Source organism: Fukomys damarensis, unplaced genomic scaffold (assembly GCF_012274545.1).
Source record: "Fukomys damarensis isolate Sample0158 unplaced genomic scaffold, DMR_v1.0_HiC HiC_scaffold_37, whole genome shotgun sequence".
In the NCBI taxonomy this organism is placed as follows: domain Eukaryota; kingdom Metazoa; phylum Chordata; class Mammalia; order Rodentia; family Bathyergidae; genus Fukomys; species Fukomys damarensis.
In genome coordinates, this window is record NW_022900949.1 from 51,273,484 (window position 1) to 51,289,033 (window position 15,550).

Here is a 15,550-nt window from a genome sequence, read left to right on the forward strand (position 1 = left end):
GGTTCTTGCAAAAAGTCTTTATAAAATAAAAAGGGTATCCTCTTCTTCCTCTCTTCATCCTACTGCCTGAAATGCAGACACAATGGGCTGGTGGTCCAGCACATACATGGGCCATGGGCTATGGGCACTTAGACTGACAGGTAGAAAGATATAAGCCTAGGTCTCAGGGGACCACTATTACCATACCTGCCCTGAATTGCTTGCCTTCAGACTTCTTTTTTATAAAAGAGAAATAAACACCCTTCTCTGTTTTCATCATTTGCCTTTCTCCCTTCTCTATTCTGTGTCTGCCACACAGCCACTATTATTTGGGCTGGTTCTATTATAGATAGGGAAAGCTAATCCTGACTTAAGGGTAAGCCACAAACCTCTGGAGACAGTGAAGATCAGTGAGAGTATGGAAGTCCAGGAAGCTAAGTTTCACATAGCAGCGGCAACTCAGCGTTGGCTTTTTGTTACCTGGACCTGGTCACTGACACTTTTGGGCCTTGAACCAGGTGCCTGTAAGTTGTTGGACAGTACTTGCGATAGAGATTTTCCACCAGGGTGTTGCTTCCTTTAATCACAGTCCTCCTCCCCTGGTTCATGTGATTCCATAGATGCAGGGCATAAGAGTCATTGAAGTTTGGTTCTGGGTCCCAAACTTCATAGTAGCGCCTCCACTTTGAGTAGGAAATGGGATAAAATCTGTGAGGATGTAGGAAGGAAATGTTCTGACACCTGAGGTCACTGAGCTCTTGGAAGTTTCCAAGTTTACACCACACCCTCAACATCCTCGTTATCAAACGGGGACCTTGATTACCCCAAATGTGTGAGTTATAGTGTTCGACAAAATTTTCCATACATTCCCACAAGAAGGGGTGACGGGGTAAGAACCCAAACACCCCATTACTGGAGACCTGAGAAGCCTGTGCGGCCAAAAAGTTTTCTTCGGGGATGGGTCTGATGGAGATGATATCAGTGTCCATGTAGACGCCACCGTATTTCCAGATGATGGCCAGACGACATGCGTCGGAGCTGACATGGAGCCAGTGTCTCTCTACCTTGCTGTTGATCTGAGGAAGCAGGTACAAATCAGCCCCAAGCGGTGAGGAGACAGGGGAGTGGGCCAGCAGGCCAGGCCCAGACTACCTGGGGAGGGGTGAAGCAACCCAGCTTTCCAAAAACCTATTTGGCCACAAGTTCTATTTCACAAAGTTTCCCAACTAACCTCCATCCCAACCTCCAACTTTCCTTTAATTAAAAAGTTTCAGGGATTAGTTTCAGTGGAAAGATTTTAGCAGCTTTTGAAAAAGATTTCATTAATTTTTTAATTAAACTAGTAGAAAGTTAAAGAATAAATCCAGCAGGAATTGCACAATGAACTGTATGAGTCGTTTTTCATTGTGGGTGTACATTAACCAAAAATATGAAATAGTGAATAAAGAACCAAAGAAAGTCCTCAAAAATGCTGAAAATTGAAATAAAAAATAAACTAGGAAATTAGGGGAAAAATCAATATGTGTGCTAGTTGAGGAATTGGTAAAAGAAAATCTTAAATCCATGTAATGCATGCCTTTATTTGTTCATTAATTGCTTTAATAATATTCCTCGAGGAGCTACTTATTATGTGCCAAGCTTTGTTAAAGCTGCTAAGAATATGGCAGTAAACAAATATGCAAAAATTCCTATAAGGAGGAAACAGACAACGAACAAATGTATACTTTGTTGATAAAGGCTATGATTTTTTTTAAAGCTTCATGATAGGATATATATAAAGGGGCAGGATGGAGCACAATATTACATTAGGTTCCAGCAGAAACTTGAATGAAGTGGGTGGGAGAACCGTGGCCATATCTCATCTAGTAGAAGAAACAGCAAGTGCAAGGGCCCTGAGGCAGAAGCACAATGGCTGTGTGGCAGACACAGAATAGAGAAGGGAGAAAGGCAAATGATAAAAACAGAGAAGGGTAAGGATGAAGAAGGAGAAACTTTAAAATGATGTGAAAAGTTTAGAAGAAAAGAGCAATATGAATTAGTTTTCAAAGGTCACGTTGGCTGTTACGTGGGAAAGAATCTGGGGCAGGAGCGAGATGACAAGGACAGAGGCAAAGAAGCAAATAAGAAGGCTGTGAAATAATCCAGGCAGGATTCGTGATGACTTGGTCCGGGGTGACAATGTGGTGAAAGAAGTGGTCAGATTCTGGGTACATGTAGCAAATAAAGCTGATCAGTCTTTGCTGATGGATTCAGTGTGGGTTGGGAAAGAAATGTGAGCAAAACAGTAATGCCAGAACTCAAGAGGCTAAGGCAGAAGGACTGCCATGAGTTCAAGGTCAGGCAGGGCTACATAGTGAGTTCAAGGCCAGCCCGCACTACAAAGCAAGACCTTGTCTCAAAAAAGAGAAAAAAATAAAATAAAAAGCAAGGAAAACAAAATGGCCTTTAAAGGAATAAAAATAAATCAGTATAAATATCAGTGTTCTTATAAAGAATGCTAAGATCTCAAGTACAAAAAAATAAAATATATTTTTTAATTTAAATGTTGATTAAAGAAGTATACAATCACCCTTGGCTTTTGACAAAAAATAGGCATTCTTTTAAAGTTCTGCTATAAAGTCAAATGAGAGTATGTCAACTAGAACTCTCCAGAAATCTTCACAAGTTATTAAAAAACCATACTATTTTTAATTGTTGAAGACCTCATAAATAGCAATAACTTGGTCCCAAGTTCTTTGTAATTTACATAAATTCTCAAAGATAGGTTAATGACTGTTCTTATTTTTTCAAGTGAAAAATTAGAAGTATAGACATTCAGGGGAAGGCAAGGAATGATTCTTGCCTGGAGTCTCTGCTGGGAATGTGGGGAATGTGATCCTTTCGATACACTGGTATTGGCTCATGAAACTAGTGTGGGACTTCTGTCCTCCAGAGCAGAGAGTATGAACAAGATGCGTGTCAGGATTCTAAAAGTCACGCAGACCCAGAGGAGCATTAGAACAAACATCAGTCTGAAACACAGAGCTCCAATAGGATTGAAGATGAGAAAGAGGTTTGGGGTACCATCTCCTCAGAGGACAGTTGCCCATCCCCACCTAATGCCCACAGTACTCATCCCTGGGTATCTTCAGGGGCTACAATTGCCCAGATCAGTGTGGCAAACTCAGTGGTCATTAGCAAGTGATGCCCCTTTTGATCTTCCTAACAGGTGCCCCTTGCTATTCAATGATAACCTAAATGGGGCAGAACATGCCATAGCCCAGTGCACTGAAGGTATCATGGTGTGAATGCTGTGGATACACAACCTAGTATAGTACCATAAAGGCTGAGATGGAACAGGCACTTGGGGCTCTGAATCTCAGGGTCCACCCTACACCTAAAGCCTGACCTATAAAATTTAGGAGCAGCTCAGAGCAACTCAAGCTGTGTTCCATGGAACATTAAATTCCAATAAATTATTTTTGTGTCACACTGGAAGAAGGTTCCATGCTCAAATAAGTTTAGGAAGTAATGAATTGAATCAAGTTAAAGTTTATTTCATTCAGAACCATAAAGAGCCATGAATTGTCTGTGAGAAAAGGATGTCATATGCACCATCTTCCCAAATAATGTGATTAGGGATTTCTTTTTCCAAGGAACAAAACACTGTTTAGATAGTGTTAGTCTAACTGAAGTATGGAAAGTACTGGTATAGTCCTGAAGGAGGGAGGCTGTGAAGACCTAGCTGGTTATGTCCCCTCCACTCCCACAACCTGCCTCCCTGGCCTGTCAGCTACTTGCCAAGAACCCTGCTGTTGGCAGCTGCCAAGACCTAGCAAATAGAAATTCAATCCACTGAAACTGCTCCACAGTCTCCTAACAAGTCCCAATTTGACATTTCCAGGCTCATCAGAAGAACAGATGAGCACTTTGGGATCTAAAAGCCACTGGGATCCAGAGTGAAATTAATCACAGAGGCTGCCCTAAGCCCCACCCCTAACTGCTTGACCCACTAGACCACTACCCTGAGGTACACAATCTAGTCCAGAAAATGTCTCTGACTGACAGCAACTGGGTGCAGATATTCCCAGACCTGCATGAGAGCACAGCCAGAGCCCAGGGTAATGAGGGAATTTTCTCTCTTTTTATATGAATTGTACAGGAGGAAAAAAAAATGGACACCAGATGATATTGGGTCCCAGTTCCTGGAACCTGTAATGTTAACTTGTGCGGAGAAGGAATCTTTGCAGATGTGATTAAATTAAAAACCTTGAGATGCAGAGATTATCCTGGATCATCCTGATACATCCTTAAAAATCATAAATGTGCTTTAAAGAGAGAAGTGGGGGATATTTTATACACAGAGATAAAAGGGAGGATTTGGAGATGGAGGCAGAGCCTGGAAGGATGGGCTACAGGTCCAGGAGTGTCCATGGCTACCAAAAGCTTGTAAGAAGCAAGCCACCCCCAGGGTCTGCAGGGAGTATGGTCTTGCCCATGGCTTGGTATCAACCCAGAGAAGCTAATGTGGGGCTCCTGCCCTGCAGAACTGAGAGGAGAAATTTCTGTTGTTTCATGTCACCAATTTCTGTTGTTTTAAGCCACCAAGTTGTTAGGGAAGCCCTAAGAAATTAACACAAGAACCTAAATAATAACCTTATACTTTGCTGCTTGGCCCACAAAGACTAAAATATTTACTAGCTGACCCTTTATAGGAAAAAAAGTTCCCTAACATTTGGTTTAGCCTATGATGAGGATTTAGATAGGACTATATGTGGCAAGAAAATAGTATTAATGTTAAATCTTAAATTATTTTTTAATTTGAAAAATAACTTTATAAAATTAATGTTCTTATCACTAAATTCATTTCTAATCCAATCATGCTCAAATACTTACTATAATTGTAAACCTTTCTAAAAGTTGTTGGTAGTAGTTATTAAAGTCAAAGTCATTATAGTGACATTTTAATGTGTAGGGGGTTTTCATCCCCTATTATAGTCATCATAAAATGTCAGATAAAGAATCATAAAACCTACTTAGTGAAATCATTGAATGACTGCATTATAAGTTAAGTATTACTTGATAGTGGGAGAAATATTATTTTCTTATTATGCTATGCTGCTAAGATGAGGATTACAAAATTCCTAAGAGCTCTGGAAATTTCTCAGTCATATTTTAATACACCCCAATCTCAACAGTACCATTCCACTGATCCTTTGTGAATTTTCTACTTACATCATTTTCATGCTAAATAGTGCCTGGTTTCTGCCTAAGGTACAAAAACAGTTTAATATACATGAGTTTAAAACTACAATGACAAATAACTATCCCACACATCTGGAAAAGATATTTTAAAAATTCATCCAGTTTAAGAATAGCCTCCAAATTAAGCTAAATCCTAAAAGCTAGAAGCAAGACACCAGCCCAAATATAATTTAAGTCTCATTTGTTCACCTAAATAAGGCTTCAAGGAGGTAGAAAGAGTTAGAGGACCTGGGTGCTAGTCCCAGCTCTGCCTTGAGTCCTTAGCCCCAGTTTTCCCATCTATACAGGAAGTAGGCTGGACTAATTTTCTGTGGGTCTGTTGTTGGTTCCTCCCAACACTGTTCTCTTAAGTTTCCCTGAACACTTACGTGAGTGTACCATGAAAACAAGGGTGTGTTTTCAAACAGCCTGTTCATATCCAAAGGAAAGAAGAAAACGTTGTCTATTGCTGAGAGGAGGGAGAAGGCTGGGTAGCTGGAGTTGGAGGGCAGCTGTGTGGAGTTTTTGAGACCTTTCATGAAGAAGATCACGGGCTGCTCAGGATAAATCTTGGCCGCAGACTCCACAGCACAGGAAACCAGTGGCGGTGGCTCCAGTCTCTCCGAAGTCTCTAGAAACACAATGCTATGTCCCTGGCTCAAGAGGGCATCTGGCCCCTGCTGGGACTTGGAGAAAGGCAGGCAGAAGAGGCAGTGGGACCTCAAGGTGAGCTGGTAAAGGAAGCCACAGGCCAGTAGCAGGACCACAGACAAAGATAACTGGAGTTCCTTCAACATGTCCACTGCTGTCTCCCAAGTTTCCTTTAATCAACACAGTTCATTAAAATTCACAATCAGAGCTTGATAGAAATAGCACACAAAAAATAATGTAAGAATACTACTTATGAACTGAGGAGAGAAATCCTAAATGAAATATGATTAAGTCCAACAGTACTAAAAACAAAAATTTATCATAACTAATTAGGGTTATCTTAGATTTAAGGATGTTTCAATATAGGAAAAATAATTCATTAATACAAAAACTACTAATGAATGAATTGTCTTAGAAGAATACAGAAGAAAAATTATATCACTTTTGCTCAATAGATACAAAAAAAATGGAATAAAATTTGACACCTATTCATGATGTTTTTTTAAAGTATAAGAAAACCTTTTTGCCAGGCTTGGTGATGCACGCCTATAATCCCAGCACTCAGGCGGCTGAGGCAGGAGGATTGCTCTGAGTTAGAGGCCAGTCTGCCTACATAGTGAGTTCAAGGCCAGCCTGAACTACATATATAGAAAGAACCTGTCTCAAAAAAGGGGGGGGGCTGGAGATTCAGCTCAGTGGCACTGTGCCTACCTCACAAGCACAAGGTACTGTGTTCGATCCTCGTTTCAGACAAAGGAAAACCACCAAAAGCAATTTAATCTGATAAATGATGTCTGCCAGAACATATAGTAATCATCTTACTTAATATAAAGTATTTTAAACATAGTTCAATATCAAAAATATCATATAGATGTCACTGTTACTATTCAACATCATTCCTATAATTCTAACCAATGCAATGAAACAAAAAGAAATTTCTACTTTGAATTCAAATATTAGAAAAGGCAAAAGTATCACCAGTGTCAGAAAATAATATTTCACACCTATGAATTCCAGAATTATTTACTGAAAAACTAATATAACTAAGAAAATCAACCATGGAAACAAACTAAAATTTACAAAATTAAGTAGTTGCCAAGATCATATAGTTTGCAACTAGTGGAGTTATGATTCCAACCCAGGCTCTGAACCACCAAGACCATGACTGTCTCTCCATATATGTTAGTTATCACTGGAGCTAACTCCGGAACAGTGATTTCAATTCTTGGAAGGTCTAGTTTTCACATTTCATGTAACTTTTTCAGAAAATACAGAGCTTGTAAACCAGAGCTTACCTTGAAGGTAGAAGCTTGCAGTCAGTCGTATTTGAGGTCTTACAAATAAGGACAAGTTTTTCCTGTATACTTTCTGATAAATCACCACCCACTCTTCCAATTGAACAGTACAGAGATAAGTAAATCATTGGTAGATGATTAAGGCTAAATTCAACAAGTTCCTAGGAAGCTCCTCCCTTACTAAGTCCCCCTAAAACAAACTCCTGGATACAACAGGGAAGTCATAAGGTTTTCCAGGTGACCCACACACTAACCCACCCTGTTTGTGGAGCTATCATTTTGTTTAAGGGGATCACTTCACCTAGAGGAAACTGTATCATAGCATAACTCTGGAGCTAACAAGTCCTGCACCTGGTCAGTTTAGCTTAGAGTCATGGACAGATATTTGGGAAAGTTTATTCACCCGACAATCCTATGATCAAACTCTTCCTTTGCAAACTTCAGGTTTGATTAAAAGAAACGAAAGCCCATAACCACAAATAAGCAGTAGACAAACACCGCTAGTCCAAAGGCCTGGTGATCTAGAATGAGAATGGATTCCCAGTGTCCATTTAGTGACTACAGGAAGTATCCTCTCCCTGAGGCCCCCCTGAGGATATGAGTCTCCTCCTACTCTCACAGAGTCAGCTTTGTTATCCTCAGGTAATATGGCAATCCCCGTACTTCCCAAGGTATTTTCACTCTCCCATCGTCTTTTTCCCATTGCCCCTGAAATGAGCACTCAGTAATTCTCTTTGGAATGAACCTCGCCTTGGAGAAACCACCTGTACTCATTCCAGAGCCCTCTCTCAACCATCACCAGGTATCCACAATCCACTGAGATCCTCTGTGATAAATAGGGAAGACCTCACCTAAGCAGACTGTCAATCCAGACTTAACAGGTCCTACCTTACAGGAGTTAAAGCTGCCCCACTGGGTGATGATGCTAGTTCTCACTCTCCCTGGAGATCCCAGAAATAGCTCTCATCTGTCCACGTGCCTCTTCTTTTTAGAGCTCAGCTCCTTCTCTGGACCGCATCAATTCTGAGCTCAATGAGATTTGGCACCTTTCCAAAGTTCTTTAGTATTTTCTTTTTCTGGCCTGCAAAGGAGAGAGGACATCAGTGCTCTTTCTCCCTGTTAGGGAGTAACTAGAAATGCATTTGTAGAAATGACACATTCTTAAGTGAGTCACCCATCTTGGTGCTTTCCTTCGTGTTGCCCAAGGACTCAAGCCACTGAATGTGTGGTCAAGGAAGAAAGCAGTGAAGAAGTTAATCATCTTTGTCAGGACCAAATGATGTGAGCATACAATGAAATCCTTAGCACAATAGGCTGGTCCTGTCGAAGCGAGTAGAGGGAATAATGGAAATATTGCTGGACTTGTAAATTACACCTCATCTGTCATAAGCTAAAGGCACCAGGAAAAATCTCAGACCCCTTCTAAGTGCAGAAAATAACTGACCTCAGGCTCTTTGTGAGGATGAAAGTGCTCTCTAACCCAAGGAAGCAACTTTCACTTTCCACCAAGGAAAAAAGAAAAGAAAGGGAATAATACGAATGTAGATAGTATCTGGACTCCCTGATAAAAATATTAAATTATTTTATTTCTTCAGATGAAGGAAATCTATTTCCCAGTGAACTTGTAAGAAAGAATTCTTCAACCTTATGTGAGAGTTGGTGATGTGTCCAGAAGCCTGGTTGTAGCTACCTGGGCACTGCTTTTACAGGCTTAGACTTACCGCTTGATGGCCTTCCCAAGTCTCTCTGAGAAGCCTCCTTTTATCTGAGCCACTCCACATAGAATGTCCAAGGGCCTGCAGACACATCCTCTATCCTTCTCTCTGGTAAGAAGAGGAGGGGTGCCTTTCCTTCCTTCTGGTATCCTTTCTGCTGTGCCTGTGGCTTGGGCCACATCAATCTCCTATTGGTTCTGGTGGGTCTCACAGCAGCAGATCTTAACTCAGATTCCACAGATCAGATCCCTAGAGGCTGCAAGGATAAGCTTTAGGGAACCTTGGGGCTACATATTGCCTTAGTACCTTAAACTTAGATGCCAAATACACACATCTCCTTCTACAAATCACCTTCCCTAAGGAATGTCACTGCTCTGACCATCTATTATACTAACTGTTCAAAATTCCTTCAAATGCATTTACTGTATAATCCCACACTCCTAATCAGCCAAAAAACTCCTAAGAACCTAATGTAGATATGTGATTACAGATATACAAAGAGCTATTTGCCTTTGAGCAATAGCTGGGTCTGAACACTCAGAGAGTGACAGTCACTTATGCATCCAGGTATTGTCTACTTTCCATAAATTTCTGCTTTATGTGAGAGAGTTCTCCATTTTAACAGCCAAATTTGGCCAATACAACATACTACGCACCCTGAGTAATTGCTGCTGACTGACAAGATCTTAGGAAATCTGGATTGGTATAGCTCCAAATAAATAAACAGGATAGGAAAAATATCTCTGAATCCAATCTTATTTCTGTTTTACAATTTTGTTCCTTGGATGTTTGGAGGTAGCATAAAGAAGCAGATCAGGGAAAAAAGCTCCAGAATGGGAAAGGAGATTTTCCCAACTCCTCGGCCTTTTGATAACCTCAAGTACAAATAGCCAAGTGTTTAAGGATAAGCTCCTTCTCTCTATAAAGGGCCCACTGTATCTGGTAGGGAAAGTTAAAGGAATTTTCAACAATAAATATTTGTTGAATTGAATTGCACCTGAAAAGCACAGCTCATAATTCTGTAGCTTCTTTCAACTCAGATTTATGTATGGTAAGTAGGTAATGTTCAAACCCACAATACTTGTCCTATTTGATTTGGAGGCTTTGGAAGCACAGTTCCGGTTTTTAATATATTTGTTAAGGAAATTGAATCCATAAGCTTGTAAAAGCATCAGTCATTAAAAGGGCAAAAACAATACACAGTGGTATCTTATCAATATTGCCAATTCCTCCCCTTCCACCTCCCAGTGGCTGGAACAAAACCTGAGGGAGTTAGATGTAAATAAAGGGAAAAGGCCAAGACCAGGCATTTCACTGTGGAGTGAGAAAGAATCCATAGCATGGCATTGGGCAGCCATACAAAAAACACAGAATAATGGATACGTACCAAGGAGGGACATTTTCAGCATTCCATCCAGAATAAAATAGACATTTACCAAAAAATCAATGACTTAGTGGCAGAATTAAAAAATCTCCTTGTCTAATGGAAATATTTTTAACTAGGAAAACAAGTGGAAATATTTTTACATCTCCAATAAAACAGTCCTAGGACCTCGTGACGCAATAGTAGTGCATCTGACTCCAATAAAATGGTCCTTGCTTTGTATTTCTGGCATTTTGTTCTTCACTTGGCCATACTAGTTAAACATGCCTCTGTTTACAAAACCTTACCTAACTGCCTTGAATATGTTTCTGTGTTTGTTCTGCAAATTATTGTATTCGCACATATGATCACCCCACCCTTTTAAAAATGTACTTGAAGATAAAAGAGTTGGTGGGGGATAAAGGCAGAGAGATAAGGGAAAATTATTCTCAGCAAACAAGTTGTGCCTCAGAATCCACTTAGAAAGGCTGAAAAAACAAGGCCTACAAAAAGCCTACAGAAGATTCTTTCTGAGAGTGGACTGTTTCAAGGGACTTTGCTGTTAAATTCTTTAAGCCACAGTTTAGTTCCTTCGTCCTGTAAAGAACTGGAAACATCTTAGAACCACCTATGCTGTGACCCCACGTCACAGGACATCATAAAGACTGTGAGAGTGAGAGCATCTCACTATGGCTGAATGAAACTGCTATGGATTGCGTATTTATGTCCCCCTGAGATTCATAGGTTGAAGCCCTATCCCCTAACAACCCTCAATGGATGGTTTTGGAGGTGCAGCCTTTGAAAGGTGATTAGATATAGATTTCTTTACAAGAAGAGTGCCTTCTCTCCCTCTCTCTCCCCCATCCTCCTCTTTCTCTCTCTCCTTTCTCCGTGTTTGCACCAAAGAAAGCACATGTGAATGTAGAGTAAGAAAGTGACTGTCAGGGGCCGGGGATTTAGCTCAGTGGTTCCACCACCTGCCTCACAAGAGCAAGATCCGGAGTTTGATCCCTGGTTCCAAAAAAAAAAAAAAAAAAGTGACTGTCAACAACCCAGAAAAGAATCGGAATCTTATCAGAATCTGAATCTGTCAGCATCTCCAAAACTGGAAGACTGCTATAGATGGTGTTTAAGCCAATCAGTCTGTTATTTTGTTATAATAGCTTAAGCTAAGATAGAAATTCCATGGTAAATTTATACGTTTCCACAAGAATCTGTCTCTAAGTCATAGATGATATTGAAGCTATCCTTAAGAATCAAGACCAGGCCTCAGAGGGAAGGGGCAACTTTATCTGCAACCAATGCTTGCCAACATAACAGGTGGAACTGCTCTCCTATGTGAGGTTTCTCTGCCTTTTCTTCCTTCCACACCCACCCTACTTGCCTTACTGCATACACTGCCCTTTTATGTCTCATTTCTTCAGGTGGAGATCCCTGCTCTATCTAAATGTTACCAAGCACCCAGTCACCCAAGTCAGAAACCATGAGGCTTTTTCTTTTCAGTACTGAGGATCAAACCCAGGGGTATACTACCACTGAGATACAGCTCCACTCTTTTTATTATTATTATTATTTTGAGAGAAGCTCTGGCCAAGTTGTTTAAGTAGAACTTAAAACTTAAAACTTAAAACCTACCAAATGCTGGGACTACAGATATTTGCTAACATACTTGGCCATCATTCTTCACTTTCCTGTCTCTTCTTCCCTCATGTAAAAGCTATGTAAATTGAGGTCCTCTGGGAAGCAGATAACGCGATGAGATTAACTGTTCGCTGTCTTTATTAGGAGGAAATGTGATTTTTTTTTCAGTACCTTGGATTGAACTTAGGACCTTGTACTTGCGAGGCAGGCACAAAGCCACTAAGCTAAATCCCCAGCCCTAAATGTGATTTTTAAAAATGGGAAAGGAGTTGTATCAAGTAGTGATCACAATGCAAGTGTAAAAGAACCTTGGCAGGAAGCATCCTGAGCTGCCTTATCCACAGCTGCCTTTGTCCAAGAAAGGTTCAGCAAGTCATGAGAGAGTCCTCAAGCCAAACGCAACCATCAGAAAAGCCCTGGGACTCTGGGAATTGCCACACAGTCCCTGTCAGGGAACACCCTGTGAGGAGTGTCCTCTGAACAACTCAGAGCTGTATTTCACAGGCAGCCTCTGGGGCTTGGGGTAGTAGGCACATTCTCATAGTTGCCACACTGAACCCTTTTGCTGCACAGATCTACTTTTGTACACAGTCTAAGGACAATGCTTCTATGGGTCTCATCAGCCTTTCTACATGAGGGGAAACTAACAAGGTCAGAGAGATGAACTGCAGACTTTGTCACAGTAGTTGATCTCAGGGCTGCAGCTCTCTCCCAATACCTCAGAAGTCCTCTCTTCAGGTGTGGGTGTACCTCACCACCCTGAAGTACCACGCTTGATAGTCCCATCTTTCTAAGTTCAGAGGTGCTGCACATGCATCTTCATACCAAGAGGCATCAGAGTGGATCTCCTAGGTTCCACACATATTCCTTCCTGCTGCTATTATGTAAAAGCAGCCATATCCTCTCTGCTGATCAAGGTGAGTTACTTCCACCGGTGTAATTATCCTTTTTACTTGCTGATCCCCTACTTAGCCGTTCAGTAGGCCCCCATCAGGTAGCCGGATGGTGAGGCTATGTACACAACAAGGTGATCCAACACCACAGCCACATAATGCTTGCTGAGACCAAAAATTTCTTGATAAGGATGGGATGGGAACAGAGTGCATACAACTTTTCCCAAGGACCCTTCTTGCTTTTGATCCTCCATGTTCTCTTCTAATTAGTGTGCCATAAAACCAGTAGCCTTGGGAAAGTGGGGGGTATCACTTTGGTGGTGCTGCGGTCTGCAAGTCATCCGCTGTTCAGTAGGTAATCCCTAAATAAACTCATTCACTTGTCAGGCTGGATTTGTCTGAGTTGTTCTTTGAAATGCTGGCTCCCTCTCAGTTCAGAGGAAGACATTTCTTTTATATCTTTACAGAAAAACCCATCCAACACCTGGTGTTTGAACAGGGACCTGAAAGATTCCAAGATGACTGTCTGAGGTATTGGCAGGCAGAATTCCAGGGTGGTGGGCTTCCTCCACTTCTGGGTGGTATAGGATGGTGCACCCACTGCATGAGTACAAGGATGCCCCCAAAATGCCTAATGGACTGGAGAGCATCCTGAAATCCCTGAAGGTGTAGTTTGTGTGGGACTGGATTGCAAAAAGAATGATAGCTGCTGTAGTATGGCCCCTGTTGTGGGCAGGAAGATATACTACTGAGGGTGCATTGCTGCCCAAATGCAAATTACTTGCTTGAAGGAGGAACACCAACATGAAAATGATATGCCAGTAGCGTGCTCCGCTTTGGCCTCTGAATTGGCAAAGAAATTAGATAAAAGGGAGAATGAGATGGGAGTTCTATTATACTGTTGTTTCTTATGGCTGGGGGTAGGAAGGCAAAAGAAAAAGAGAGCACATGTCCACACTGTGCTAGCAAATCCAACCCAGAAACCAAAGATCTAGAATTTGTGGGAAAAGACAGATAATGAGGAGGAAGAAATGAGGGTGAAAGTTGTGGATGACACTCCCCAAATCTGACTGTTAACACAAAGGAAGAGAAAGTCCATGATTCAGCATGTGGACAGAGGCATTAATAACAGTCCTTATTCAGGAGAATCTGCTCATCAGGGAGTACTCTGCCTCCAAACTACTAAAGTTAGGGAAAACTTTCAAGCCAGCACTGCAAGAGTTTCTGACTCCTTGGCTTATGAGGCTTTGGGATATCAGAGATGATGGGATTAACTCAAGCATCATGGAGGCAGAAAAGGTGATCAAGTTAACAATTTATCCCTCTCAAGACAGATTTCATAACCTCCTCCAGTAATATGAGGAGAACCACTCTCTTATAAATTGGCTTATAAGGGCCATCAAGGACAACTGGATGCCGTCAGCAGAAGTCTGCGTGGATATTAAGGAATGAAAGACTACCCAGGAGGGGCAGGTGGTGATATAGTAGCTGGGGATGCAGGAGGATGTTTTTGTTTTCTTGTTTTTTGTGGGGGTGGGGTTGTAATACTATTTTTTAATTTTTATTTTTATTAGTACTTGTCTGTAGTATACAATTACATCCGCTGTGAAGAGTTGTATATGTTTTACTTCTTTTCACATCCCCTTTCCCTCCCCTTTCTCCCTCTTTCCATCTCTTGGTCCCCTTCCCATTTCAGAATGCTCTATCTCCTTGTTTTTTATTATCTGGCTCTTTATTTATGAGTTTCTCGTATAAGAGATATCATGTGGTATTTAAGCTTGTGTGTCTGATTTATTTCACTTAACATTATGGTCTCGAAGTGCGTCTATTTTCCTACAAATGACTCACGTTTATCCTTCTTTATGGCAGAGGAGTACTCCATTGTGAATAAATACCACTCTTTCTTTCTATCTCTATTAATGGACATATAGGCCACTTTCAAGGTTTAGCTGTTATAAATTGTGCTGCATAAACATAGGTAAGCATATATCACTATAATATGATATCTTTAACTCTTTCAGGAAGATTCCTGGAAGAGGAATAGCTATGCAAATAGAAAATAGAAATTTTAGTAGCTATACTAGTTTACATTACCACCAACAATGTAGAAGGGCTCCTTTTTCCCTAAAGCCTCACCTGCATTTTTTAAATTTGATTTATTGATAATAACAATTCTTTCTAGGGAAAGATGGAATCTCAGTGTTGTTTTATATATGTATATATATATATTAGTTCATATTTTTGATACTATGTTCATGGTATCATATTTGATTTCAGTTTCCAGTTGTTAATTGCTAGTATATATAAATACATTTTTGTATATTTATCATCTATCCAGTAGCCTACCCACACTCATTTCAACCCCTGCCTCAGCCTCCTGAGTTCTGGGATTACAGGCATGTGCCACCATGCCTGGCAAGACTCCTAGATTTAATAAACAAATTTAGCAGCATAGCTGGATACAAAGTCAACGCTCAAAAATCAATAGCATTACTGCACACAAATAAAGTCATTGAGAGGGAAATTAGGCAAATATTTTTCACAATAGCATCCAAATGAAAATGAAATATTTAGAAATAAATCTAGTGAAATAAAAAAGTCACACATGTGTAAATACCAAATAGTTTCTCTGGTGTGAATAATCTGCAATAATACATAAGATCCTAATAAGATTACTGACATTTCGAAAAGGGAAGAAAGGAGCTAAAGGTGTAGGGAAGGTGGGATGAGTAGGGGAAGGGTAATAAGGGAAAAGAAAAAAATGTGAGAGAATGAAAAGATGGAAATAAA

General features: G+C 40.6%; 1 protein-coding gene across 1 annotated transcript; it reads right to left on the reverse strand.

Moving 5' to 3' along the window:
- Positions 1-455: 455 nt before the first annotated feature.
- On the reverse strand, positions 456-5,999 carry A4gnt (alpha-1,4-N-acetylglucosaminyltransferase). The gene is made up of 2 exons (XM_010625602.1): positions 5,592-5,999; positions 456-1,055 (listed from the first exon to the last, which is right to left on the reverse strand). The coding sequence occupies exons 1-2, from the start codon at positions 5,997-5,999 to the stop codon at positions 456-458; spliced, it is 1,008 nt and encodes a 335-aa protein (XP_010623904.1).
- Positions 6,000-15,550: the final 9,551 nt, after the last annotated feature.

Bases quoted from the DNA above. Each gene is read 5' to 3' on its own strand.
- A4gnt (XM_010625602.1), bottom strand. From the start codon at position 5,999: ATGTTGAAGGAACTCCAGTTATCTTTGTCTGTGGTCCTGCTACTGGCC. The intron at 1,056-5,591 runs GTAAGTGTTCAG...CTGCTTCCTCAG, and splicing joins TGTTTTCATGGTACACTCAC to ATCAACAGCAAGGTAGAGAG.